This window comes from Pagrus major, chromosome 15, assembly GCF_040436345.1.
Source record: "Pagrus major chromosome 15, Pma_NU_1.0".
Taxonomy (NCBI): domain Eukaryota; kingdom Metazoa; phylum Chordata; class Actinopteri; order Spariformes; family Sparidae; genus Pagrus; species Pagrus major.
Genome location: NC_133229.1, coordinates 14,494,690 through 14,521,098, shown reverse-complemented (window position 1 = coordinate 14,521,098; position 26,409 = coordinate 14,494,690). Strand labels below are relative to the sequence as shown.

General features: G+C 44.0%; 1 protein-coding gene across 2 annotated transcripts; it reads right to left on the bottom strand.

Annotated features, from left to right (window-relative positions):
* Positions 1–800: 800 nt before the first annotated feature.
* On the bottom strand, positions 801–25,811 carry smoc2 (SPARC related modular calcium binding 2). Of its 2 annotated transcripts, none has more exons than XM_073481599.1 (13): positions 25,498–25,811; positions 19,229–19,391; positions 17,033–17,139; positions 16,735–16,834; positions 15,454–15,486; positions 13,149–13,196; positions 11,460–11,534; positions 9,669–9,855; positions 7,595–7,677; positions 2,627–2,726; positions 2,238–2,485; positions 1,684–1,721; positions 801–1,345 (listed from the first exon to the last, which is right to left on the bottom strand). In XM_073481599.1, the coding sequence occupies exons 1-13, from the start codon at positions 25,570–25,572 to the stop codon at positions 1,322–1,324; spliced, it is 1,281 nt and encodes a 426-aa protein (XP_073337700.1). In that variant the 5' UTR covers positions 25,573–25,811; the 3' UTR covers positions 801–1,321. The 2 variants fall into 2 exon arrangements, with proteins under 2 accessions (XP_073337700.1, XP_073337699.1); XM_073481598.1 differs by having other exon boundaries at positions 15,445–15,486; positions 25,498–25,810.
* Between the last annotated feature and the right edge of the window lie 598 nt (positions 25,812–26,409).

Below are 26,409 nucleotides of genomic sequence, written 5' to 3'. Positions count from 1 at the left end.
CATCTGTAATCCACCGTCTTAGAGCTGAAAGTCATAATCTCTCCTCTGTGTTCCCCTGGGGTGCTAAAACCAGACCATTGGGCTGGATTATACCACAGAAAGGAGACTGATGTGTTAATCATAAATTAGAGGCTAAGCCTCAGCGAGCAGGTCAGTCTGAGGTCAGTCGTGCAGCCCTATAGGGGACTTTCTGTTTGAAAAGCCACGGTTTAGCCCCAACTTAATCAGACGGGAACAATGTACAGTAGTGTAATGTGTCAAACTTGCCCTGAGCTGAATCGTGTTCTTTAAGAAAGAATCCATTGACACCTCACTGACTGTTCAAGTGTGCATTCACTGTATACATGTAAGTATACCTTATGCAAATACACGTTCACACACACACGCACCGGCTCATATAACGCCCTTTTAATGGGCACTAGTACTACACACAGCCGAGATTGGTCCATTTATCTGTCTTCGGTCTACGTGGGAAATCTGTGACGAGGACAGAAATAAGTACCATCCCTTTTTCCAATTCTGAAACGTTGCCTCGGGGGAATTGGCAAGCTGTCTGAAAATGGGATGATACACGACCTTTGCTATGTATGACTAATACTTGGCTCCTAAAGACTGTGTCAACAAGGTGTTTTATTAAAGACACAGCGAGAGAACACAAAACGACAAGACATTACAAGACTTATATAACAAGAAGGAAAATATAGAAGGCTAATTGGATTAGAGAGAAAAACAGAGGAATTTGCTGACCCAATTAACCCCTCTTTGACGCATTAAGACCGGCAGAGCCTCAGAGAACAAGATTTATAAAAGAGTTCTTTATTTCTAATAAACATGGATACATGTGAACATGTAGGACGTTTTATGATCTATGTTTAAAACATTATTGCAAACTGCTGTACAAAGCTGAAGAAGAGATGCTCTAAGTCAGTACACGAGAGATGGTATGGTCGAAGTTATTGTAGCCGTGAAGATCCATCCATACATCCGCTTTAACATCATCAACATGAGAGGAAAAGTACACCGGGGGAGGGGGCACAAAATGCAACATCAAACATGAAAACTTGTACAACTCTGAAAAGTATACTTTTAGACACACAAAGACACACATACATTGTATGTGTTAAATAATTTTTGTTTGTCAGGACATAAAAAGCTAACTACATCATTCACAGATTCAGCAGTCTGTTTAAATACCTTATTTCTACAAAGTGAATTTACATTTTTTTTTTTTAAAGTACAAAGTGCAAATACTATGGTTTCCATTGTTGCCGATTGGTGAGGGCAGGTTCTCCATGAGGGAGGGGAAATCTCAGCTGCTGGCTTAGCCTTGCTTCTTCGAGGGATTCTGAGGAGGGAAAATGAAAGTGTGTTCAGTCTGGCACATTACCTTCACTGCAAAAACTCAAAATCTTTCCAAGTTTATTTGTCTTATTTCTAGTCAAAATGCGTATTTACACTTAATAGAAAGTAGCATTCAGTGACATTGTTTTTAGACAATTTTCTAAACTCATACTTGAATTTGCATTTTCCCTAGGGCTGTTCCTTTACACTGACAATGTTTTTAATGACTGTAAATTCCTGCCTCAGTCAACACTAAAGATAAAAGATACAGTCTGTACACTGTGCCACTAATTTCTCTTACAGCCATTTTATCCTCAATTACAGGAGGAGTAGTTTACTTACTAGTTTACTGGAAGATAAGACTTCTCCTGGTTTGGCCCCTGTGAGACAAAAATAATACAAATCTCAACAACCATAGTATGAAGAATACTGTGGGTCAGTTGAAGCATCAAATCCTTGCCTCCACTTAAGCCTGATAGTATCATAACTGTCAAGCTGTCTGCAAGTCACACTGATATGGTGGCAGTTTTAAAGTACTTTTGAAATATTGGGTCCATGATTTCCAACAGATTTCCAACAACTGCTGCCAGCAGACTGTATTAGCTGTAGTTAGCTAGCTAATTAATGCTAGCTCCATCAATTGGTTGTTTCAGTATTTTTTTGTGTTTCTCAAGCAAGACGATTTTTGGTGATACAGGACCTCCAACCAAACTTTTTTTAAGGCTTCCTACGGCCCCATGTGCACTGCTTCGGCACTGGGACTAGAGCCCGACCAGCATATCAGTCGGCTGATATTATTGGCCAATATTAGCCTATGGCAGATATCAATATCGGCACCGATATGAAAAGTTTTTTTTAGAGATTATAATGCAGAAAATGCTTGGTATTCAGCTCACCCTCTTCTTTGGTCACCCCCAGGCAACCCATCAGCTCCTGCAGGGACAGCGCCTTGTCATTGCTGATGTCGCAGTACTCCACAAACTTCTTCACGCACTTCTTTGGCTTGGATTTCTTGCGCAGGAAGCGTTTGAAAGGCTTGATCTCCTTCTTGCCTATGTCCCCGCTGGAGTTTTTGTCCAGCTGACTGAAATACCAATGGACCACCCTTTCCTCCAGGGTGTGGCTGGGGTCGGGCTCGGCCATCCTAAATGACAGATACCAGTTCAGTTTATAATCGCCTCTTCTTCACCTCATCCAACAGAATACTTTTATGCCTTTTTGTTGAATGACTGAATCCTCTCCTCAATAACCGTAAGATGAGCAAATCCACTTCCGAATGTCATACCTTCCGGCGGACGCTGGATCTGTGACAGCGTGCACCATGTCTGTCGACAGCGCGTCAAGAACACTTGTCAGGAACTCTGTTTTCTTTGCCCCAGGACAGCCTGGAAAATAAAGCACAGATACCTGAATGAGCATGTGCAAGCATACAGTTCATATGGAAGCAAGTGTACGTATATGTCAGCAAACACCGAAAAATTATCTCACAGTCGACAGCGCTACAACAATGTGGAATGCTGCCGTCATAGGTGGCCTAATAAATGTTTGGGGAGGGACGTCATGTAACAGCAGCGCAGTGTTAACATACAGTAAAGACGGCGGAGGAGAAAATAAACCCAAACAAGACTCTTGTAGCTGTCTTTTCCTCCCTCTCATAAAGTGTCAGACCTCCCCTCATCTGGAGGAGGAAGAGGGTACCTGCCAATCATCCTGGAGGCCCCTGAGTGGTTTTGACAGCTAGAGCAGAGGAGACGTTTTTGAATATTGTGTGTGTGGACAAGAGGCTCCAAACAGCACCTGAGACTCACCTGAGACTGACAGACACAGTGTTACTCTAGATTTTGTCAGACATCCAGAAAGCGAAACAGCTCAACACATGATCTTCATTGTGAGGTGGATTACTGTCTGAAATGTCAGCCAGAGAGGAGACTGATATAATTAGCCCATAAACCTATAACGTAAGCATTATTACATGCAGAATGACGGAAAAATCTAAAAATGAGGGACAACGGGGGTGGAATGACCCTAATTATAGTATTTGTCTGTTCGGCCATATAGTTTTAAGACTGAGGAGGCCAAGGTTGTCCTGGAAGAGCTGAAGGCTACGGACGTCTGAGAGATTCCTGGATTCCTCTCCTGGCTCTCCTCTGCTTTCTCACAGTCCGGCTTCCCTCTGCTATTCTGCCTTTGGAGGAGAAGAAATTCTCCACAGTGCACTACTCTTTTTATGGCCTAGGCCTGCGGGGCCAGATTCTCCTGTGCTGGAGATAATAGCATGCTTGGCTCGTCTCTAACAGGTGGCGACCAGCATCGGCATAAACACCCAGCCTCCACTCCACCTTTCCCCCCAAGTAGCGCAGGGCTTCAGCAGTCTGCACCGAGCCGAGGGTTCACATGTCCAAACTGTTCCACAGCCTCCTTTACATACTGAACAGACTTGCACTTAAGTTTTAGTAGGCCCTCCGTGGCTCTCGCCCAGTAAAATATCTGACCCACCTGTTAATGGCCAAACCGGTGCCTTGTGGAGCCTCTTGTGGTAAATTAGTCTAGACAGTCACACAATTTCAACCACAGAAGGCAAAGTGTTTTTATCTGGCTTGTGACTGAGGAGAGATTTGTGGGATGCAGTTGGACTTGTTTGAGGCTTAGTGTTTTTCATGGAGAGCGCACGTCCTCTCCGTAATGCTGCAAGAATCTGTCTGCAGTTCATTCAAACGAGAAGCCATCAGGTAAGGCTCCAGTCCCTTCCTCTTGGCTGCAAAGGTTTTTCATGTGGGGGCGGGACAGATCAGCTTCTGTCTGTCTGGACACTGTTTAGCTGAGGGGCTGGACACAAATGTTCCTGCTGTCATTCAAAGGAAATTGAGTCTGGCCATTTTCCGTTCAGTTCAAGGCTGCAGCCATAAACGGCCGCTGTCTCATTCTATAATGATTATAATTATGTAATGCCCAAGTTTGACAGATGCAGGATGGAATCAAGTTGAGAGAGCCTCAAATGATTACACTTTTTCATGTTGAAAAGCTGCAGCACCATTCATACGCCTCTGTATATCTGCTGCTTGTAAAAAGTTGGCCAGTAAGTGCATGTTTGCATGTGTGTGCCCCGTGTGTTACTGTCAATAAGAAGCAGTGTTTGTCTACGGAGCCACATGGGGCAGAGGCCTGTCAGCACTCACAGACGCAGCTCCCAGTGGCTGCCCCGATGCTATCCCATGATCCCGCTCTGGGGAGAAAGCAAGCCAAAATACTCTGCTTTCCTCTCCTGCCCCCTTTCAGAGCAAAGTTCTCCGTTCTCGCATCTCGCCCCATAAACCTCTCAACACCAGCGCTTCAGCAGCAAATGGGCTGCAGCGATGTGAAGGCAACATTTATAATTATCCCCGCTTCATACAGTAACAGGGTTTACAGCCGTTGACGCAGTTGCTCATAAAGAAAACAAGATGCTGTGTTTTTTCACTGTGTCCTGCTGTATTTTATAATTGGAGACCTGGCTGATACGGTTCAGGTTTTTTTTGACAGCTTTAGAATGAAGCCTGTGTGCTCTAGGTGATTGAACGGCTGAATAAGTATATTGTTTTCTGTCCGACCACTATGTGTTTAGGAGGTGTTTGGTTGGGCTTGAGGTCTTTCTCATGGGATAGTTGTGGCTGTTTTCCACCCCATCACCACCTCACACTTTCTGCTGACAGTTACACACCCCATTTAATCCTGCTCAATGTCTTAGCAATAATATACACCACCAGTGCCACTGGAAGGCAAAGATGAGTAACATTTGTTGGTGTGAGGAGCATTCGTCTGTGACTGTCTGTCCTCAGTGTTTTAAACACGCTGTACAGGAGTGCTGGATGCCGGAGCAGAGACAGAGTGCTGCTCTGCTGCTAAATGCAGCACCTGCGAGCAGAGAGCACAGCTCTGGCCCAGCACACTGTTACATAAACAGTTGTGGATGGGACAGGAACAGTGGCAGCTCTGTTCATATGCTGCTGGATTATTAACATGTTTACCAAACCACCTAAAAAAAACAAAAAAACCCAGCTAATTTGCCAAGAACTGTTCAGTGATTTGGTTGTATGCGGCACCTGAAAGGTATAACTCTACTTTGGCTATCATTGGTTGTAATGATGAGGACAAGTCACGAAATTACTGAGATCTTTGTTATCTAGTTGAGCTGAGTGCACTTTAAACACTGTGTATAACTGTCCAAGCAAAACTATGATGAGTAGAATAGATGAAGTTGAAGTTAAAGGAGACCTATTATGCATTTTCATTTTTTTGCTTTCCTTCAGTGTTTTATATCTTGTGCATGTAAAATATCTTTAAAGTTAAAAAGGTAAAAGTCCACACCACCAGAAGCTCCTCTCTCCCACTGAAAACACTGCTCCTGAAACACCTCGTCAGTAGTCCTGCCTTTAATTCCGTGACTTTGTGACATCAAACTACATTGCTATGTCACACATTTACATAATGTATGCCAATTCAGCACAGCTACTCTGTTATTGTTAGCTATACTGGCTCAAGCATGTGTGAACTGACCAATCAGAGCAGACTGGGTATTCGGGAAGGTGGGCATAAAGAGACAGGAGCTAAAACAGAGTGTTTCAGACAGAGGGAGAATATAGAGCTGCAGCACTGGACAGTATCAGAAAACTGATGTGTTTTTTGAGCATTATAGCATGTACTGTAAGCCTATTCTAGTAGTAACCCAAAATAAAATGACAAACCTGAAAATGAGCATAGTATGTCTCCTTTAAGACTGGAAGAAGCTCGGCAAAATAGGGACAGACAAATCAGGAAACAGTTTTAACCGTTACTTTCATTTTCACATCAAAAGAAACCGTCACCAAATATACATACATCCTGTAATTGTGTTAGAAATGGATTGATTTATGATAAAAATAAACTTTTCCCCTTTATACTAGGGACCCCCTGGATCCCTCATCCATATAACAAAGCTAGACCTGTTCAGAATTGATTGAATGGTTAATGTTTGCAATGCCATGTGGGTTCCACGGTTATTAGATCAACAGGTGGAATGAAGGCTATAAAACAAGATCTGACTTGTAAAAAAATGAACTGGAAAACATTTTAACACCAAGCTTCATATAACAAAATCAATATATCTCCTAGTTCAAACATAACCTGGTTTCTTTGATTGACCGTCTCCTATGTTCAGAAAAAACTGGATTCAAAACAGTCTTCCTAACTAAGAGCCATGGGTAGTCATCTAAAACATGTCCTTCAATTCAAACACTTTTAATAGCCCTCAAAAATGACACATGCGACAAGCATTTTCTTATGTGACATCCGTTATTGGCTGGACAACATGCTTTGTCACTTCCTCCCAAAACCGTCTTTTGATCTGATACCACGATGGTTATGGTTTGGTTAGCTTTATGGTTGGGGTTGGGGAAAGATCGTGGTTGAGGTTAAAATAAATACTCAGTTAGGGTTAGGTTACGCATGCTTAAGAGACAACATTGACTGTTGGTCGGAAGTGGACAGTGGTCTGTTGTGTAAAAGTCTGATGTTTTGTTTACCCATCGAACCATGTTAATCTCCTCTGTTGTCAGTTGAATTAAACAAATTTGGTTTTGCTGTTTTTCTTCTATGCAAACCAAGTGAAAACAGCCTGATATACCTGATCAGGCACTTTCTTTGCTACATTATTTGTCAAAATCTGCCTCAAAATAAGTTGTCACATGATCAGTGCATCTGCCTTTGGTTCAACCCTTTTGTAAATAACACTCACATACATAAACATTTAAAATGTGCAGTAATGAAGTGTCAAATCCTGACAAGCAAAACACAGACTCACCTGTATCTAAGCCCCCCCATGACCACCACCCCCAACATCTTCTTATCTCCGCTGTTGCCAGTCCCTCTATCACTACCTGTCTCTGGCATCCTATTATCCATTATCTCCACCTCTCCTGCCTGCTGTTTCTCCTCTGTGCTATCATCACAGTATCCTCCATCTCCCATGTCAGTTGAAGATTAATTCCACCCCCGATCCATCTCTGTCTCCTTGCTTATTGACCAGCGAGGGCCGGTATCTGGCAATCCTCAACTCTTTATCAAGCATTTCCTTGACCAACAGTGCTAATGATGTCAACAAACACACACACATAAACACACACTTGCTCTGTTATCACAACCTTGGAAACACCGCAGCAGTTGGAGACCGACTGCTGAAGAACTTCACCATGTGGTCTGAACAGAGAGGAAAAACAGAGTCCGGTTTTTGTAGACCTACCTTGGAGATGTCTGCTTCTATAATGGTCCTTTGGTTTAGTTGGGTGGGCCCTGGCATTGCCATCGCACTTTGGCTGTTCATACCTGTCACAGAGAATACACCATATGTGAAAATGTTGATTCATTCAAAGTGAAATTGGTGAAAGGGTTTGTTTATATCAGTAAAACTATCCTCAATGTAAAATCAGAGAGGAGTTCCATGTTTTCCAATTACCCTCGTACAGTTAAATCTCAGGGATTCGAATAATTGTTTTGTGGCAAACCAGAGCCTGTGAAACATATCCAAAAGAAGGGAGGGATTTGGGGCTGGTATGAGGACAGAAAGGGGGAGCGAGGGTGAGAAAGAGAGAGATAGAGGGAGAGAGGCAGACAGGGAGCGTGGGACACAAGGAAGCTTTCACGGTCTCCCTTGGAGAGCCGGCGGAGCCCCGATTGCTGCTGTGCGACTGGGCCAAAAGCTGGCCTGGGACGAGGAGAGAGAAGGGGGAAAATCCACGCTTCCATATGTGTGCTAATGTGCTGTCTGGCACTCTGCCTGAAGCCTTGTTAATCTGATACCCAGCCTCGCTGCTCAATAAGAGTGCACTAGTGCCCCACTCTGCCAGGCTGACTGACCTCCGACCTGACGCTCACTAGACCACTGAGTCACTCTGTCTCATCTGCAATGGAGATGTCTGTCTGCCTGCTTATGTCAGACTTACTGTATGTGCAGTCTCAGATACAGAAGCTTCTTTTTGAGGGATGCTTTATTTCTAATCATTTCTTCTAAATAGACAATATTCTTCCTATTCTTAGAAAAAATAATGTTCTGTGTTGTTCTCAGACATATTAGTGAAGAAGATATTTGGCACCAAACGGCTTGAAGCAGGATCATCCAGTTGGACAGCCTCTCTCTGCTGTGGAAGGCTGTATTCACACAGAATCAGGCATTGAGGCGAAAACGCCAGTCTTCCCATTCATTTGTGTGAGAGTAGTGTGTTTAGGCTGCGGAGATGCGGACCGCCGGGAATGCAAAAAACAAAACAAAAACACAGCCGCCTGCGTCAAAAAGTTGAGACAAAATCAACTCTCTCTCAGAGGACATTACAGTCTAAGTCTAATGTTGCATTCTATTGAACCGGGAAGTCAGAATTTCTAAGTTGCCAGTCAGCAATTTCAAGTCGGATTTCTCTCTCACCGTACCAACCCCAACCTCAAATTCCAAAACGGCTGTTCTAGTTCTTAGCTGTAAAAGCTGTAGAATATACTGTTTATTAGCACTTTTGTCTTATTTGTGTCTCATTAAATCAGTCTTACACACCATACCGCCCAACTTCTATCTGTGGACATGTTGCTTTTGGTTTTATCTGCGCAAAACACCCTGTAATTCGTTGATATCAACTTGGCTAACCTGACTAGAACTGTTTTTCTATCTTCTTGTACTGGAACGCAGTCAACTCCAGTATGACGCCATTGCCAGCTCTAATTTCTGACTGCTGAGGTCAATGGAAAGCACTGTAACTTTGGATAAACACAAATGTCACGCTGCGGCCAATCGGTTAAGGCAGCGATCAGACTGGAAGACGATCAGCAAGGCTAGCAAATGGTAGCAGCAGTCACTCGTTTGGCCTTGTGCACCAGTTTAAAACACATTCATAATAGGCGTCATATCCTGGTTATTTATTGAAGATACTTTTTTTTCAATATGGACAATCCCTGTAGGACCAACATGCTAAATTGTGAATCCTACTATGGTGAAGACATGGCTCGCAGATCAGAAGTAGAGTAGGACGGGTCATTCGTACAGTAGCATGGCTAAATACTCACACCAGGGGGAACACAATGGATATTTGTTTTTGTAACATTAACAAGTCTCACTTGTATTCCCTCAATTTGGTCTTGTGCAAAACCCACCATAATCACATGCCTCTCATCCTGGTTCTTTATTGAAAGTAAATGTGCTTTTATAACTTGTCAATGTGGACAAACAAGCAATAAATTCCAAGAATCTTTGTAAATTAGGGTAAAGGTACCATAGATAAGCCCCAAAATTGCCATATAACACATGGGTTTGGTCACGGTGAAGTCTGTCCCACCTGGTGGAGGTTCCAGGTATGGGCCGCCCAGTGTCCACCAGCACACACCAGCAGTAGCCGGTGGATGGGTGGCATTGGACTGGCTTGTACAGTCCTCCTTGGGCACAATCTGGCACGAATACAGCGTCATTCTTGTGCTGCCTCGCCTCTTCCTGGGCAGACTGTTGCTCCTGGTCACATGATGAGGCTGGAAAGAGGGGTCAGAGGTTACACAGGAATCAGCAGAGGCATCAGTGGACTGCTAACACACAAACACAAACCGCCTGGTAAGACAGCATTCACGTAGGTGGTCTAGGCAGTGTGACTCGGCAAATACACACCCCAGACACACACACTCGCCATGAAGAAATGGGTTTGTTTAAAGTCAAGAATAAGAGTCACTTCCTAACAGACCAGACTATTACATTTTGGTTTATAAAACATACAGGACGTTTGAATTAAGTTTGATCTAAAAGCCAAATGCATGCACTGCTGTGTCATTACACTAAGCATTGCTGAGGAGGAGGAGGAGGAGGAGGTTAGAGCGCTGGAGAAGACAAAGGGGTGGAGGATGAGTGCTGGGAGACGGTGTGTAGACTGCTATATCAGCCCCCTGTGGCACTGTTTACGGACATTAACGGGCTAATGACTAAGTACAGCTCCCTATGCCCTGAGTTAAGTAAATATTTAGACACTCAACTGCCCTCTGTGGATGTGTGTGACAGAGAGAGAAGCAGACAAGACAAAACCAGAAACAGTGGTCAGTCGAGCCCTCGCCTTCACACACCCACACAAATTGACACACTACTGCAGGGTACTGTAAAGTACCAGGGATATATATGTTTACATATTCAAAATTCCCAGGGAAAAATGCGATGCTTCCTGATCCGTTCTTTTATCCGCACGTACAGAGAATGCAGCAGCCTCGATGGGAGAAAGATAGGGTTGTGCAGAGCCTCAGCAGGATCTAATCAGACTTTTTATTCTGGGCAGAAACCTCCTTCTCTGCCTCAACATTAAACTCAGGGATGAAAGTAGAGCTCTTCTGGCCATGAGGGCTTTCATCGCCAATCTCTCCCTCTCTTTGCTGCTCGCCTCAAGGCTCGGAAGCTACTGCGGGATTATGGATATCCCTTTTCTTTGTTTATTTTCATTAGAGATCTTTACCCACACAAAAGAGACCAAATGAAATGCCTCCCCGCTTTCTCAACCGACTCTCTTCGCTCCAGTTCCTCCGTATGCGCTCTCTTTGTTGGGGCGGGTGTTTTTTTTTCACCCCATACCCCAAAGAGCACATGGTAATCAAAACCATCAATGCCGCATTTCTCTGGCTTTTTTTTATTGGTTGTAAATTATGATAATGGGATTCACACACAGATGCACACATGCACGCAGGGTTCTCATCTCTATGCAGGCCTCAAAATAGCATTGTTTTATGCAAAAAGGTATCATATTTCCCCAAAGAGCAAAGAGGCAACTGATCTGTACAATAAGATAAACGTGCATGTGTGTAAAGAGGAAAGCAGAGCAGAGCAGCCAGAAGAATAGGAGATCCTGTGTTTGTGCCATGTGCTGATAATTACACATATGCTGCAGCGCAAAGAACCACATAGAAGCAGATCCTCAAAGCCTGACGCACTCCAACACCAAGATGTATTGGTTTCACAACCCACCATCTGTCCTTAAAAGACAGGAACAACCTCAAACCATGATTGCTCAGACAAGTAGGAAAAAACACCGAGCGTGCTTTCAGTTGAGGTTTGCAAACACCCAATCGCCCTCATTAAAGAAAAAGTGGTCTTTGAAACTCACATGGTGCCCTGGTTCTATTGTTCTGTCGGCTGCGGACCTGCTCCGTCCACAGAGTGGGGTACTGGGAAATGATATCTGAAAGAAATCAGCGAGACGGCTTTATTAGCCTCAATCGAAAACACACTCGTATATTATGTGAGCCAAACCTGGTGGTTCCAAAAATCACAGACTGTAAAATGCACATCAAGGTTATCGTATCTCAAACTGCTGGAGTGGAGGCGGAAAGTAAATTGCATATGACAGCTGAGACCAGAAATAAAACAGCAAAAAGAGAGGTAGGTAAACTATGACTGAGTCTCCTCCTGTCTTATCAAATGATCACATTCAAGTGAAATCATTAAACAAACATAAAACTTCCTTCATTATATAAAAGGCTGATAAAAAGTGCTCAAATGCTACATTGCAAAATGTGAATGTCTGCTTCCCATTAACAATGATGGATTATTCTTTTTTGAACTGGAGACGTAGGAAGTTGTTTTCTCTGCCTTTTGGAGTTTAAAGGAAGTGATCGTAGCAACATCACAACATCAATTATTTGAATTTTTGAATGGGTTTTCGGTTAAATGCCTGAAATAAAGTCTGTAGTTACCACAGGCTAAAGATATTTACACGTTTTGTTCTATGACAAAATATTTCGGTAAATACCCCACTTTGAATTTTAAGGTGTGTATGTGTCTTAAAAAGGGCATTTGCTGACAGCTGGCTAAATGAGACTGAAGAGGTTGTGGGGGACATTAAACATCATAACACAGAACACAGAGACTCATCTACTCACTAGTCTGTCTTTAGAGGCAAAATCCAATAGAAAAACCCCATAGGCTTTGTGTCAAGGGAACAAGGGTGATGCTAACTTGAAGGTTAGCTGACAAAACTACGTCATCCCTGCAGCACTATATTGATGCGGTCAGTTATATTTTAATTAAATATAAAGTAACCAGTAACTGGAGCTTTCAGATCATTTAGTAGACTAAGAAGTATAATATTGGCGGTAAACTTAAACCTGACTTTTACATATGAATGTCCATGCAGGAATTTTTAAATCTGGAGTTTTGGCGGCTTTCCCATGCTGGTGCACTGGTACAGCGATGGATTTTTATGTCAACCAGTACAGATTGGTTTGCCGAGGTGAAAGGGGGAACAATTGTAGCGATGGAGCAGGCTACAGCAAACTGGAGTATGGTAGTCTATGGCGTCATAAGCACGTCAACAGTGATTGTGTAATTACTCTCAGTGCCAGAGGGGGGGACAAAAGTTTCATAAACACATGTTGCTCATTTACTCATTATATTACAGTAAATTTGCTAACTTAATGACTCTACTATAGTAGAGTCTATACTGCTTTAGCATTTGCTAATATCCTGTAAGGAAGGGTGCTATAAAAACAAAAATTGCTTTAACATCAACTGTACGAAAAAAAAGAGCAGAAACACAACTCATTCTGAAATAGTCTTTATACTTTCCTTCATATTATCAAATCTTATACATCTTACCGTTTTAAAAATGTTTCACTATCACATTTTCTTCACTGACCTTTTTAAAGCATGATGCTGTAAATGCCTTGTGTGCATGCTCCCTTTCCCTTTTATGGATGTTTTAAAGCTACGCTTTTGAGTCAGTCAGTAGTGTCTCAGTAAACACAGGCGCGGCATCAAACATTTTTTACTCACAATCTGATGGATAAAAGCTCACCTTCTTCATCGGCAGGAGGCTGTGGATCCACCTCTAGGCCAGTCTCATCTGCATTTAGAATGGAGAATATTTGCAAGGAGACTACAATTACGAGAGTGAGCTAGATTAGAGAACAGTTAACTATGTGAGATTTGCACATTGCCCGGCTAAGAAGGATGAAGGCAGAAGAGGTAGAGGGGAGGAGAATAAGAAAGAGAGGTGTCTGTGTGCATTGAAAACTGAAAGAGGTGACTTATAGTAAGAGAAGAGAGAAGGAAAATCAGAAATATAGTGGTCATATATTCCCATGGTGTCACTTCATACAACAAGGGAGATCATTATGCGATGGAGGATAGACTGAGGTCAGTGAAAATGAATGAGGAGAGGATGAGGACCAGTTGTCCCTGATGTTCTTCTCCATCCTTCCATTGCCTGCATTTGAGTAATGAGAGCTGTGTGAAGGTGGGAGAGACACAAGATGTGAACAATGCAGTAGCCAAGTCTGGGACAAACCAATTAACAGTGGAAGAATCCAGCTCAGTGTTTGTTTGGTCTCTGTTTGTTTGTTTGATTTGTGGTAGGAGGGAGGTTTTGAGCTGCTTAGGGTGAAACCACGGCCGTAGGTGTGGTTAACCTCAGTGTGGGTCACTCACTCTGCTCAAAGTAAAGCTCTGTTACTGCATGAGTCAGGGCATCTCTAATGGGCGCCTCCACAAACAGGGATTAAGCTTCAATTTCTTTTCTTCAACAATGAGTTCACCGTTGCAAAATCAGGATTTTACATTTAACGCAAGTTCGTTATGCCAGACATTCATCATCTCGAGCATGCTTGGTGGATAAAAATACATACAGCCAGTGTGACTGAGTGAGGCAGGCATGTTATTACTCTGCTCACTTAATGGATGGAAATGCCATTTCAAAACGTGTATTTATGATTCGGATTTACAATAAACCACTAATGACCTATCTTTACTTTGCGGCCTTTTACATGACTGTAACACCTCTTTTAGCATCTGCCAGGAAACCCCCGCGCTATTTGTGGTCAAAAGGCATTAGTTTAACTGCTGTTTGTCAGTCGTCAGCTGCATATGATTTCAGCATGTGAATGAATTTGTCAAGTCAAGCACCAGAAATGGGTTTATGGTAAAGCATTTGGTGTCGAACATTAGCAATATTCTGATAATAAAAGTGCAGCAATGGCCACTGTGGAATGCCTAGGCACTGATGGGCTTCTGCTGAATCAAAATATTGATGCAATCACTGCTATTTTCAGTGCTGGCACACCACAAATCTACAGTTTATTCTGCTTTTCACCACCCTGTTTATCCAACCAGTTCAGATTGAACCACAACCCCCCCCCCCGCTTTTCCTCCCTCTTTCCCCTCTCCCACCATCCCTCCTCCTCTCTCAAATTTTGCATTCCCACTTGATCTATGTGTAATGACTTGGCCGGGCTCAGACAGACACTATACCCAAGACTGTTTACAGAAAGAGAGAGAGGGAAAGAGAGAGAGAGAGAGAGAGAGAGAGAGAGAGAGAGAGAGAGAGAGAGGCGCAGACGTAAATGTCACACTGACAGTAATAACCCATGTGACAAACACAAGTGGATGCATACGCACTTTCTCTCCACCACACACACTTGCACACACACACACAATCACATAAGGAATCGATCGTAGTCGAGCCAAATTCCAGTTTTTCTTTGTTAGCCTTCAAATCACATCAGTTAAACAAATCGTCTCTCACAAGATGAGAGCAAGATATACAGTATCTGGAGTGGAGCTGGAGGGAAACTTAGTGGTTCTATATCTGGAAGAGGGTGGATGTTGATGAGAGACACAGTGAAAATAGGGTGGAGGATAAAGTGTGAAGATTTCCTTGTATCTTATGACATTGTTGCTGAAAAAGAACCAAGACCAAGCAAGGTAAAGTTAGAGAAGAAGAGCTCATGGTAAGTCAGTTTTCCTCTGCTCTGGCTGCTTCCTGGCCATTTGGCTGCCTGGTAAAGACAGCAGGCTGTTATAGGCACTGTAGCTGCTGGTGGTGTGCATTAAAGCTCACCACAGCCGCTCTCTTAAGACTTGTTACTCAGTAACAGACTGCTTTTATATCAGCCTTCAGGCTGCTTGCACTCTCTCAAATTGACAAAATATTAGAAAGGCAAGCCTTAACAGGCGACCCACCCTGCACATCTCCGATTCAGATGCCGGCAAACTGACAGAGATGCAAAATTAATACACACACATGTACATGCATGCTTAGATCGGTACACATGCACAAATAAAAGGAGTCCATTCTTCTTGCATTAAACTCTCACCTGATTTACCTGGCTCTCTTGTAGTAGCTCTCTCTGTTTTTCCTGAAAAGCAACAAGTTCAAATCGATTAAAAATTCACCACAACACACCTTTTTCATGTTATTATCAATAATGAAAAAATCTTTGGCAAGCTTGAAGAATTTGGACTCATTTTGTGGGACATGAACAAACAGCCACCAGATTTAATAAAGGAATGAACCACAGTGGAAAACTCTTTATTGACTTTTTATTTTCAAATGTTATTAAGTGGCTCAGATTACACAATACATGTTGATGGAGCTATGATTAAGTACAGCCGGCAGTTACAACTACTACTTTGCATGATCACATGCGGTGAACCTCAAGGATAGGTCCTCGGGCCGTTATCATTTTTCATTTATTTTAATGATTTATGTAATGTTTCACACAAACTGTTGAAGGTATTATTTGCTGATGACACAATTTGTATTTATTCACATAAAGACCCCAATAAAATCACTAGTATTAAATCAAGAAGTCATAAAGATAAGGGATTGGTTTGGCTAGAACAACTTTTCTGTCAATATTAAGAAAACATGTTATGTTTTCTTAGGTATTTGGCCAGAGAATGATGATCAGTCCTAATAAATACTATTATTGATCGAGTTCAGTCAGCACAAGTTTTGCAAAAAGTGCTGTGATCTCAGGAAAAGTGCGACTCATGATAAACACTGAGGTAGCCACTCTTCTATATTATGCAATGGTTTATCCATACAAATATTACTGTAACTCAGTATGGGCGAGCACTCATCCCACGAAACTTGTTCCTTCTAAGACCCACACTTCCGAGGCAGCCCCACAGAGATGCACAGGGAGGACATGTGGCATTGGTTATTTGATTGTTTGGCATCCTCCGAGAACACTTACATTCCTTACAGTTTAACTTTGTTGCTCAACTCTGCAACAGGGATTTTCTACTTGGCTTATTTACACCGCAGCCCCATGCCTTGAGCAACGCTCAGTCCTCGGGTGGCTTTCAAACCCTGTGGCCGTCAGTCCAGTCACTGACCGCTTTCCCACAGGACTGAGCATTATACCTCCCACAAACATGGAATGTCATGCTTTGCTGTGCTGAATCCGATTTATCATCATTGCTTCAGAAAATTAAAGGAACTACATTCTAGTACAAATCAGGGATTTTAAATAAATAAATACATCTGGCTTACTGCAAAATGAGATGCCTGTACCAGCGAACTGCAATGACAGTATGCATAACTGTATACATTATTGAAAGTTGGCCATTATAAGACATGTTGCTGGGGTTTTACAGACCTTGGCATCGAGGTTTTTTATTGGCTACTGCTGAGCCGCTGATGGGTCGGCCATTGGGGGTGACACACCAACAGTATCCAGTGTAGCTGTGGCACTGAACCTGTAATCATAATGGCATTTAAACATAAAGTCAGCACAGAGTAATCCAGTAAAGGCATCAGTAGTAATGAAATGTGAAGGCACTGTTAAAAAGTCATTAACAATTAAATTCATGCAGAGCAGTTCTTGCTAAAAGAGTTGCTCTTTTCTACTTCTGTCTACTCAAAGCAAGCATCATTCATGTTGTGTTTTTTGTTACCTCGCTATACGTGCCATCAGGGTTGCATACAGGCACGAAGACCTGTGGGAAGAGCTTCTTGGCCTGCTGCTCTGTGTACTTCTTCTCTGCTACACATCTGGATGTATCTGAGGAGCACCACAAATCACCAGAATCACGACACATCACAGAAACCCTCGACTCAACCCACAGCTAAACTATTTTCTTATGCTGCACAGCTATGAAACCAACACACTTAAAGTCAGCGGAAGATGTTGAATCTCGCTGATGATCAAGCATGAAAGAAAATGCGGGGAGCGAGGACAGACGCGGGGGAAACAATTCAAGACATTTCGGAAGAGGCAGATACTTGTGTGGCTGGGAATAGAACCAACACCCCCAGTCTTATTAGGAACGAGTCAGGCAAGCCTGCAGAGTGCCTGGTGGTAAAGCCATTACTGAGCGAGGCAGCTCGTGCTGCTCCTGTAGAACATTCCAGTCACCCAAGAAAAGGGCTGATGCACAGGGAAAACCTGACCCTTCCTTAATGTCTCTGAGTCTGTCTCACTCTCCTCCTAAACCTCCACCGTCTCCTCAGTTCAGCTTTCGCTGTCCTCTCGCTATTTTCTCGATATAAATATCGGTCAGCAACTTTTCACCTATGTGCACCTCGAGTCTTTTCACATCTCCCTGTCAGAGTCGTGGCTCATCCTGTCATCCCATTGCGGCTTCATCTCACCTGGCCAACAGCACCAGCTGTGCAAACTCTCAGGAAACGTTGGGTAGCGATTGGTTTGATGGTAACTTGGTGTGACACATGACCATGCAGTGTCTGGCTGGCTGGCAGGTTCAAATCGCATTAAAACAATGACTCATGCTGGGTTTAAAAACGTCTACCAGTCTGGTCATGAGGCTTCATGTCGCTGGCATGGCTTACAGAAGATTGTCCATTAGACACACGCAGGGGAATGTGCACTGGTTTCTCTCAGTCTAGTGTGTGTGTGTGTGTCACTGTCACTGGTGAGGAGAGGGGGCAAGGCGCTGGATGTTCTGGATGGAGGAAAACAGCAAGTTGATGAGCTCTAAAGTTAGCTCCAGTGGAAAAACCCAAAACCATCGTCCTTCTCCAGGGGGCTCCGACCAAAAAGCTGACTGGAAAAAATGACAGGACACTTGAATCATCTGAGCGCAGTGATAGAAAACAAATGTGGTGCCAGTCTCACCATCCTTAAACACAATCCCATCTCTGTGCTTTTAGACCGGGCCGGCCTTCGGGTTTATTTCGGCTGCTGACTCGGCTGCTGCTGCTGTGTCTTTCACCCCGGCCGTCCAGAAGCAGAGGGGGGTCTCAACTCTTATAGACCCAATGTTATTGACGCATACAATACGACTTTCATGGACTCTCGTCCCTTTCAGCTTCCTAGCTGGAATCCTCTATTCTGTGTCCCGGCGCTGTCCGCCACATCCAGATGTCCGCTTAGAGACGTTGCCATAGAGACCCAGCACGGGCATAAAATCGCGGAATGCTTTTCCATCATATGAGACTTCTTTTTAAGCAAACCCTTTTGCTCACGCTCCCTGCATTAGCGATCTAATATTGTAATGTGTAAGAATGGGGCATTGTCCCCAGTCTGTAGAGGGATGAACTAGCAGTATAGAGTAAGTGAGTGGGGCGGGGTGAGAGGGTTCGGGGCTGAAGCGTTGGGGTGTATGGGTGCTTCGTTCCAACAACGACTAACAATGAGGGAGTCTGTGAGCCGCCTGACCTCACTGGCTCTCCATCCTCATTTTGCTTTTCATCTCCAGTCTTCCATCGGTCACATACGTGCAGCTTTACATCTAGTATGATGAAAATGAGACCATTAATTCTTGTCAAGATATCTGTCACCTCTGCATGATAATTTGATTGTCAGAGAGCTGAAGCCATTTCAAATCAATGAGGAGGTTGTTGGGCCCATGATGCAAATCCAAAAATGTATTCCACTGAAAACAAAATCATTTAGCATTTTGACAAATTGATGTACACATCCTTCATCAGTACAAATTGTGTGAAATTATCAAACCAGCCAGACAGCAGCACCCCCACCCACCCACTTTCACTGTGTCAACTCCACTCGTCCTCCCAGCACTCAAAGAATCAATTATGCTGAAATGAATTTAACCCACAGGTTTCTACTATGACCCCCTCTGCGCATTTGAGAGCGCCAGGCGGCGCTGAAGCGTGACTCATGACCTGACCTTTGCATGGCCCTCGGATGACCTCCAGCTGGGGGTCGCGGCACTTGGCTCGGAGGAACTCGCAGCGAGATGTGAAGGTCCTGCCATCTGAGGCGCACAGGGGCTTGCGAGGAGTTCCGCTGCATTCCATGTTGCACTCCTTGTCCTGATCCACCCGCAGGAACTGCAGAGGTGAGAAGAAGAGAGGAGATAAGCAGAGAAAACATTTTATAAATGAGACATTTTTTTTCTGGGAACGGATGAGCTCTGCACCAAAACATTTTAATCTCCACAACAACAGGTGTGATTCTGGAGGGATTTATGAGGACGACTGGTGGAGGTTATGTGGGGGCAAAAACAGGCTGCTACACCAAAAAGTCAGTCACAGAACAGGTGTCCATTACCAAAGCAATAAAAAATGTTAAATCTGTTTCAAAGGTTTTATCATAACCAAGTGGAACATCCTTTCAGACACATTGATAAACAGTACAACACACAAAGACGAGGCAGCGTCACTTTAAGCTTGTCAGGGTGCAGCCAAGCTTTGTCTTTGTCTGAAGGGCTGGAGAAGACTTGACTGACGCTTCCTCTTTTCTTTGTCTGTGCCAACACCTGCACGGGTATTCACCTGGAATCGCTCCTGAGGATGTTTTACTCAGCCATGAAAAGAGAAACAAGGACGGAGACTCCTGGCTGAACGCATCGGATCACCTGTGTCAATGCCACCATTGTATCTGCCACCGTGGTATGAAACCCCCTCGCCAGGCCACACAATGGGGCGGCGGTGGCGGCGGCGAGGGGGGCTGGCAACAAGCTGTGACTGCTACAATGAATGAAAACAGTGAATGATAGAGTGGCTGAATAAACGAAATGTCAGAGAGCTTTGTGCGGCTACAGTGTGAGTGTTGGGTGTTCATAAAGTTCGCGTGATTCATTCAGTTGGGGTGGATAATGACCTGGGCCGAGTGGAGAAAAACAAACTCTATAGCCATGCCTTTGCAGGTGCTGTTTTCAGTCAGTCATATCCAAAGATAAATACCTCTCTGAGCTCTTTTTGTCTTCTCTTAAAATGAAAATATTTGCACATACGAAACGCTGTAATGTTTCATTCACTTCAGTTTTCTGTGGATGCACGAATATCCAGAATCTATCTGAATGCCCTCTGTCAAATGTTCTGTCTTTCACTCGCACACACTTATCAACCTGTCACACAAAGCAGAGAATTAAAGCCGTCACTAAAAGGTCAGCCATAAAAATCTGTTATGAGTTATCAAAAGAGAGGGCATGACAGAAAAAGAAACAAAGGGCAGGATGATCACCCACAAAAAAATTTGTTGTGTCTGACATCTTACAAATGAAGTGAGAGATGAGGTTTGGTGGCAGCCCCCTGCATTCAGACGAGCAGGGCTGCAGGGCTCAATGCACCTGGAAGAGGGTTGGCAGGGAAGGCAGTGTCGCCCTGGGCCAGGAGTGGGGGTGGGGGGTGGAGGGGTACAGCCCCACTCTGTCAGCCCTGCTCATAAATCTTCCTGGGGGGGATCAGAGAAGAGAGGCCCGTTCAAACACATCGGAAGAGCAGCCGCGAGCGAGGGAAGCTGAGTCTTTTGGTCTGAATGAAATTTTTCAAAAACCAAAGTTTTTACAAGCTGCTTTCTTCCCAGGCTTTTAAAATGATGTGTTGTCATGAGAGGAGCACAAAAAGGATCTTGTCACTGCCCTGCAGAGCTGGCTGCTTCACAAGAACAGTCTCAACACCAGCTCTTCATTTTTTAGACAGAAATATGGAGAGTAATACCTCTTCTTCCTTTGGTAATAACAGAAAAGGAGATGTTGTTGTCTATTTACAGTGGTCAGGGGGAAACTAATACAGACTTGTCCTTAATCTGGCCATAATAAGACTTACAGTTTAGTCTACAGCAGTGGACTTCATATTAATCATGGAGTTTGGATCCTCTGAAAACACTCCAAGATAACTTTGAAGGGTTAGAAGATGATAAAAGAATAGAAGGAAAGGGTACAAAAACATTTATGTTTGACAAAATTATGTTTATTTTTCAGACTTATTTTACAGAATTTTTGCTTTTCCTTGTAAAGATAATGGATTATATTTGGCTATCTTATGCCTTTATTCAATACCAACAGCAGGGAGATGACAGGAAATGGGGGAGAAAGAGATGGGACTTACATGCAAAAAAAGTTCCCCGGCTGTGTGTAAACAGGGGATGATGAGCTTCATGATTGGTCCCCTGGGCCACCAGAGCACCCCTGATACTAAATATTTTTAGGTCTTCTGCCCGCTAAAACCTTCAAATGGAACAATCTCAGAGGGAAACATCCTGTTCACATCCACATCAACACTAGTGCCATAATCTGTCATGACAGGTCACAAGAACTACTGTTATACAAATAGTTAAAGGAAAAGTGAAAATTCAGTCATTATCTACTCACCCTCATGCCGATGGAAAGTGAAAGTGAAGTGTCTACAAAACATTTCAAAGCAAAACAGCGATGCAGCATTCTCCTAAACAACTGAAGTAGCTGGTGATTTGTTTAAAATGTAAAAAAACAACTGAAAATAAGCATACATTGGCTCCATACAGCTCGTTCAGCATGATCCAAGTCTCCAGAAAGCCCTGAGATCCCAAATTGATTTGAAAAGACAATATTTACTCTCCTTTTACAGCCAAAATCTTTACTGTAGCCACGAAGCTAAAAGTGTGAGTGTGCACCCCACTGAGCCACACGTCCGGGCTTTAAATAACATCTTTTCATCTTCTGCAAACTTGATGATGAGATTATGCAGGACGAGCTGTATGGATCCATTTTATTTTTCTGTTGTTTTATTATGTTTTAAAAAACATCCCCATCTACTTTGGTTGTTTAGGAGAATGCTGCAACACTGTTTTATAGTGAAGCTCCAGAAATGTTTTGTGGACTATTTAACTTCACCCGACTTTCCATCAGCATATGGGTCAGTAGATACTGACTGAAATGTCATTTCTGGGTGAACTTATCCTTGAGAATATAACATAACATACTGATGTGGGATACTTCACCCATTTCTCTGTCTAACATCTCCCCTCCTTGCTGGTGTCTCTGAGTTTCTTGGATTGTTTGCATCATTGCCTCTAACTGACAGTCTCCCGCCGGTACCCTCCCTCCCTCTCCCCCTTTCCTGCCACACCAGTCAGGACATCCCTCCGTGGCGGTGACCTCCTCTCACCCTCCAGTCTTGTCTCTCACAGTTCACCCCATCACATAAAGTCCAGCCGGCGTGACAGGCTGGTCTGATGATGTTTTTTTTACAAAGACCACAAGCTTCTACAGCTCTGATGGTGTCTGAGTGTTTCCAGCCATGCTTGGTGGTGGACCGCCAGCCTCGCCACAGCTCACGCTGACCACCCCAGTGCTTAAACTACACCAGCATCAGCATCAGTAAGCCAGTGGACTTGACAACCCAAACAGAGTTATTCAGCAGCCCAGCATCCTGCTAGATGTTCAGTGTACAGCACACAGCAGAGCGCCAAGTGCCTGCAAGTTCGCGACAAAGCTCCAAAAACGCAGCATGGAGAAACACAGTTCGCCATGAAATCAGCCACCCATGAAATCCACCACCCAGATTCACTATCAGGCATCCAAGTGTTTATCTCAAAGTCACAGTCGGCCACACTGAAGAAGGAGAACAAATAAGACGTGAAAGCCAGTGAGAGGAAGAAGCGTCAGAGACTAATGGCGTGTTGAGGACCTCTTCCTCCTGTGTACTCCTAATGGTAGTTAGCTGTCTGCTGCACATCTCTGTGTGTTTGGCCTGTGGTGATGGATGGGCGAGGCCGAGGCAGAGCCCTGACACTCCCCTGATGTCTCATTCCAGCCTTGCCAATCGCCTCGCACAGCAACGCGGTGGAGAGTGATGGATGGCCTCCGCCTCAGCTACACGCAGCACACCCCGATTTATCATAAAAGGAAACTCATACAAGACAGAACACATATTGTGACTCAAATCCATTTATTGCTCAAATCCTTTTCTTGTCTAAACTTCCAAACAGCTGGTTCTCACTATCTCTGTTTTTTCTTTCCTTTCATGATTTCTTTTTTTTCTGTTTGTGATCTCTCTTGGAAGATGCTTTTTGCATCTGCTCAAATAATATGAGAGGTTGGCAAAGGAACAAGAGACAGGCGAGAGAGGGCGAGACGACCAGAGTGTAAGGGAAATTTTTTTTTCTTCCAAGATCAACCAGCATACAAATCAAATCCTATTACCTCCCCCTGGCTCTGCGGCATTGTGGGATTGAATGGAGTATGGAGGAGGCGAGACTCCAGCAGAGAGCACATTGTAGGCTGATAAGGGCCTTCTGGGCTGGGAGGCCCCCGCTTCCAGCACCCCGAGAGGCCCCTCACACCACGGCCCCGCAGGGTCAATGGGGGCCCCAGCTGAGAGCCATGGCAAACGTGTTAAATGGCCTTGGCGGGAGTTTCCTGCGTGGACGCGAAGATGCAAAGGGGATCATTAGTTTCCAGCATGGTGGAAAGGGAAGAAAGTGACAGCCTTTAACCAGGCTACTAACTTAATCAAAGGAAAAGGTGTTTAATTGCTGTGAAGGATGTTAAAAAGAAAAGGAGGTGGTGTGAAAGGCCACAGTGATAAGAAAAAATCTTGCTGGGCAGGTGCACAATTTTATGAAAGCATTGGGGGCACTGGAGACCATATGTCATACTAAAATGACTTTAAAAGGAGGCAGCCAATGTTCTATGCTCCCTCATCCCTTCACACACTATTTCATACTTCCATAAACCATGGAAAAAGTCTGCCTCATGAATAACCTGGGCAAATATCCCACTTATTTAACTGCCTGTTCGACCTCAAATATGCACAAAGTATCACATGGAGACATTTTCATGAAACCGACAGTGACCTCTCCTGTGTCATTCAAACAATAAGCCATTAATCACTCACAAAGTCCTGTAAAAGTACAAGTCCATGCTCCATGTGCTGTTCCAATAAAGAAGGTCTAATGAACCACAGAGGGGAGGTCTGACACAGACACAGTTACCACTGAAACACGCAATGAAATAGAGAAGTTACAGTCAAATCCAGATCATAGAGGATGTTGTGTCACATCCAAACCCACTTCACAGCTGGTTATGTGTAACCTTTACATCAACTGTCTCTCTAAATACAATATTACCACCCATGACACGTCAAAAAAGAAACATTCATATTATCTGTGCTCAAACTGTGTGTGTGTAGATTTGCTTCCTCCCACATTCCACAACTCCACAGTGCCGTCAGGGAGAAAGGATCTCCGACCCCTCACCTGCAGGTTAACGACTCACGGCCATTTGTTTCCAATTGGATATTAAGGCATCTTCACTCGGACGATAAATAACAGTGCTGGGGGAGGCGGCTGTCACATCAACCTCTAAATCAGGAGGTGAAGCCTCTGACAGTGCACATTCCGCTCTCTGTTATCCCTCCTTTTGCGCCGTACCTGCACTTGATCGTGACCATAAAACTCCTCTTATCTCTGATGCACTTTCTCATGCAGTTTAAGGTAAAATATGAAGGATGCACCGCTCTGCTGCGGCTGTAAACAATGCCATGTGCTTTGCTGCAGTAGACCTGCTGACACTGGCAGAAGAGCCTCGACACAGCCGCTGGCACAACAAGAGTGAACAGGACAGAGAGGCAGGCGAGCGGAGAAGCTGGCAGGCAGGTGAAGGCACTGAAGAAAAACCACAGCGGTGCTGCTCACAGACCAGTCAACTCCTCACAGGCAAGACAGCAGCTCTGCCGTCTCTAACACACTGTACAGACACCCTGAAACACTGGGATGTGGAGGTTACACAGCTCATGGAGCGCACTCCTTTTCCAATGATTGATGATCTGTTGAGTTTTAAATTCCATTTTAAAATCAGCCTGAATCTGCCAGATATGAAACATTAAAACAGTAAAAACCCTCTTCTTTTAGGGGGAGATTGTGTAGAAAGTATCAAAATGGACCATAATGGTGTAAATATGGATTTTAAATGTATTTCTGCGCTTGTACATTATTTTGAAGAGTTTCTGATTTTTAGAGGAAAAGCTCACAAGAAAGCCAAAGGTTGTTGGAGAAAAGATTTGTTTCAGAAATGTATTTCTGTCATAAAAAAACATTTTGCCAGATTGTAACCCTTTTTAGTCTTACCAAATTTTACGCATGTAAAGCACAATCGTATCCTTCATTATAAAACCACGTTTTACACATGGATATGAATCAGAAGTAGTCTGGGAGTTATGTGGCTCTTCCTACCGTGAGAGCAGAGAACTTTTGAGCGCGTCCAACGCACAGCAGACAGAGGAAGAGCAGCAGCGGACAGACGCGCATCCTGACGCAGCGTGGCAATAAACTCTCCAAATTACGCACGGTCCAAATTTCACTCCGTGTTGCCTGGACTTCACCAGAGCACAAAATCTATCTCGTGAAGAAGTGGAAAATGCTTGAAAAATCCACAGTAGTCCTTGCGCAAAACTGCCAGTGGCGGAGAGGGGGCTGCTGGTTTATTTCACGTCGTCTCCTTGGTTTCGTCTGCCAAACCGTTTGTGTAGACACTCTCCTTATTTCTGGCAGTGCGATAAACCCCCCCGTGTCCCTGACCTTTTCCCCTCCCTCAGTGTGTCTTCTCCCTTTCTCCCTCTCTCCAATTCGACTTCTTTCTCCACACCCCCTCCCTCCACACTTGATTTTGTCGACTAGATCCCTTATCGGATGCAGGCAGTTCCCTGTCCGGTAGGTAGGTGTAGGTTTAGGAAGGACTTCGTCTGCTGCTGGTAGCTGAGGCAAAAGCGTCAGGTATTGTTTCCTTTCACCCCCTTTTCTTCTGCTTCCAAAACCACAACAAGAAAGAGGACCTTGTGATGATGTTCGACTGGCAAAGAGAGGAGGAGATCAGACAGGCTACTGTCTAAAGGGAGGGTCAGCGAGAAGGAGAAACACAGTGTGCGCTCAACCTCTCGTACAGCTGGACACCCCCTACACACACACACACACACACACACACACACGCACACACGAACTTCAACTTTTTGATTATCACTCAGTTTACAATAACATACTCCCAAGAAAGTTAAATAAAGTTATTCAGGTTAATACAAGACACAAACAGAGATGATACAAGGTGGTGGTTCGGTTGAAAAAAAAACTAAACAATTTGGCAAACAGCCG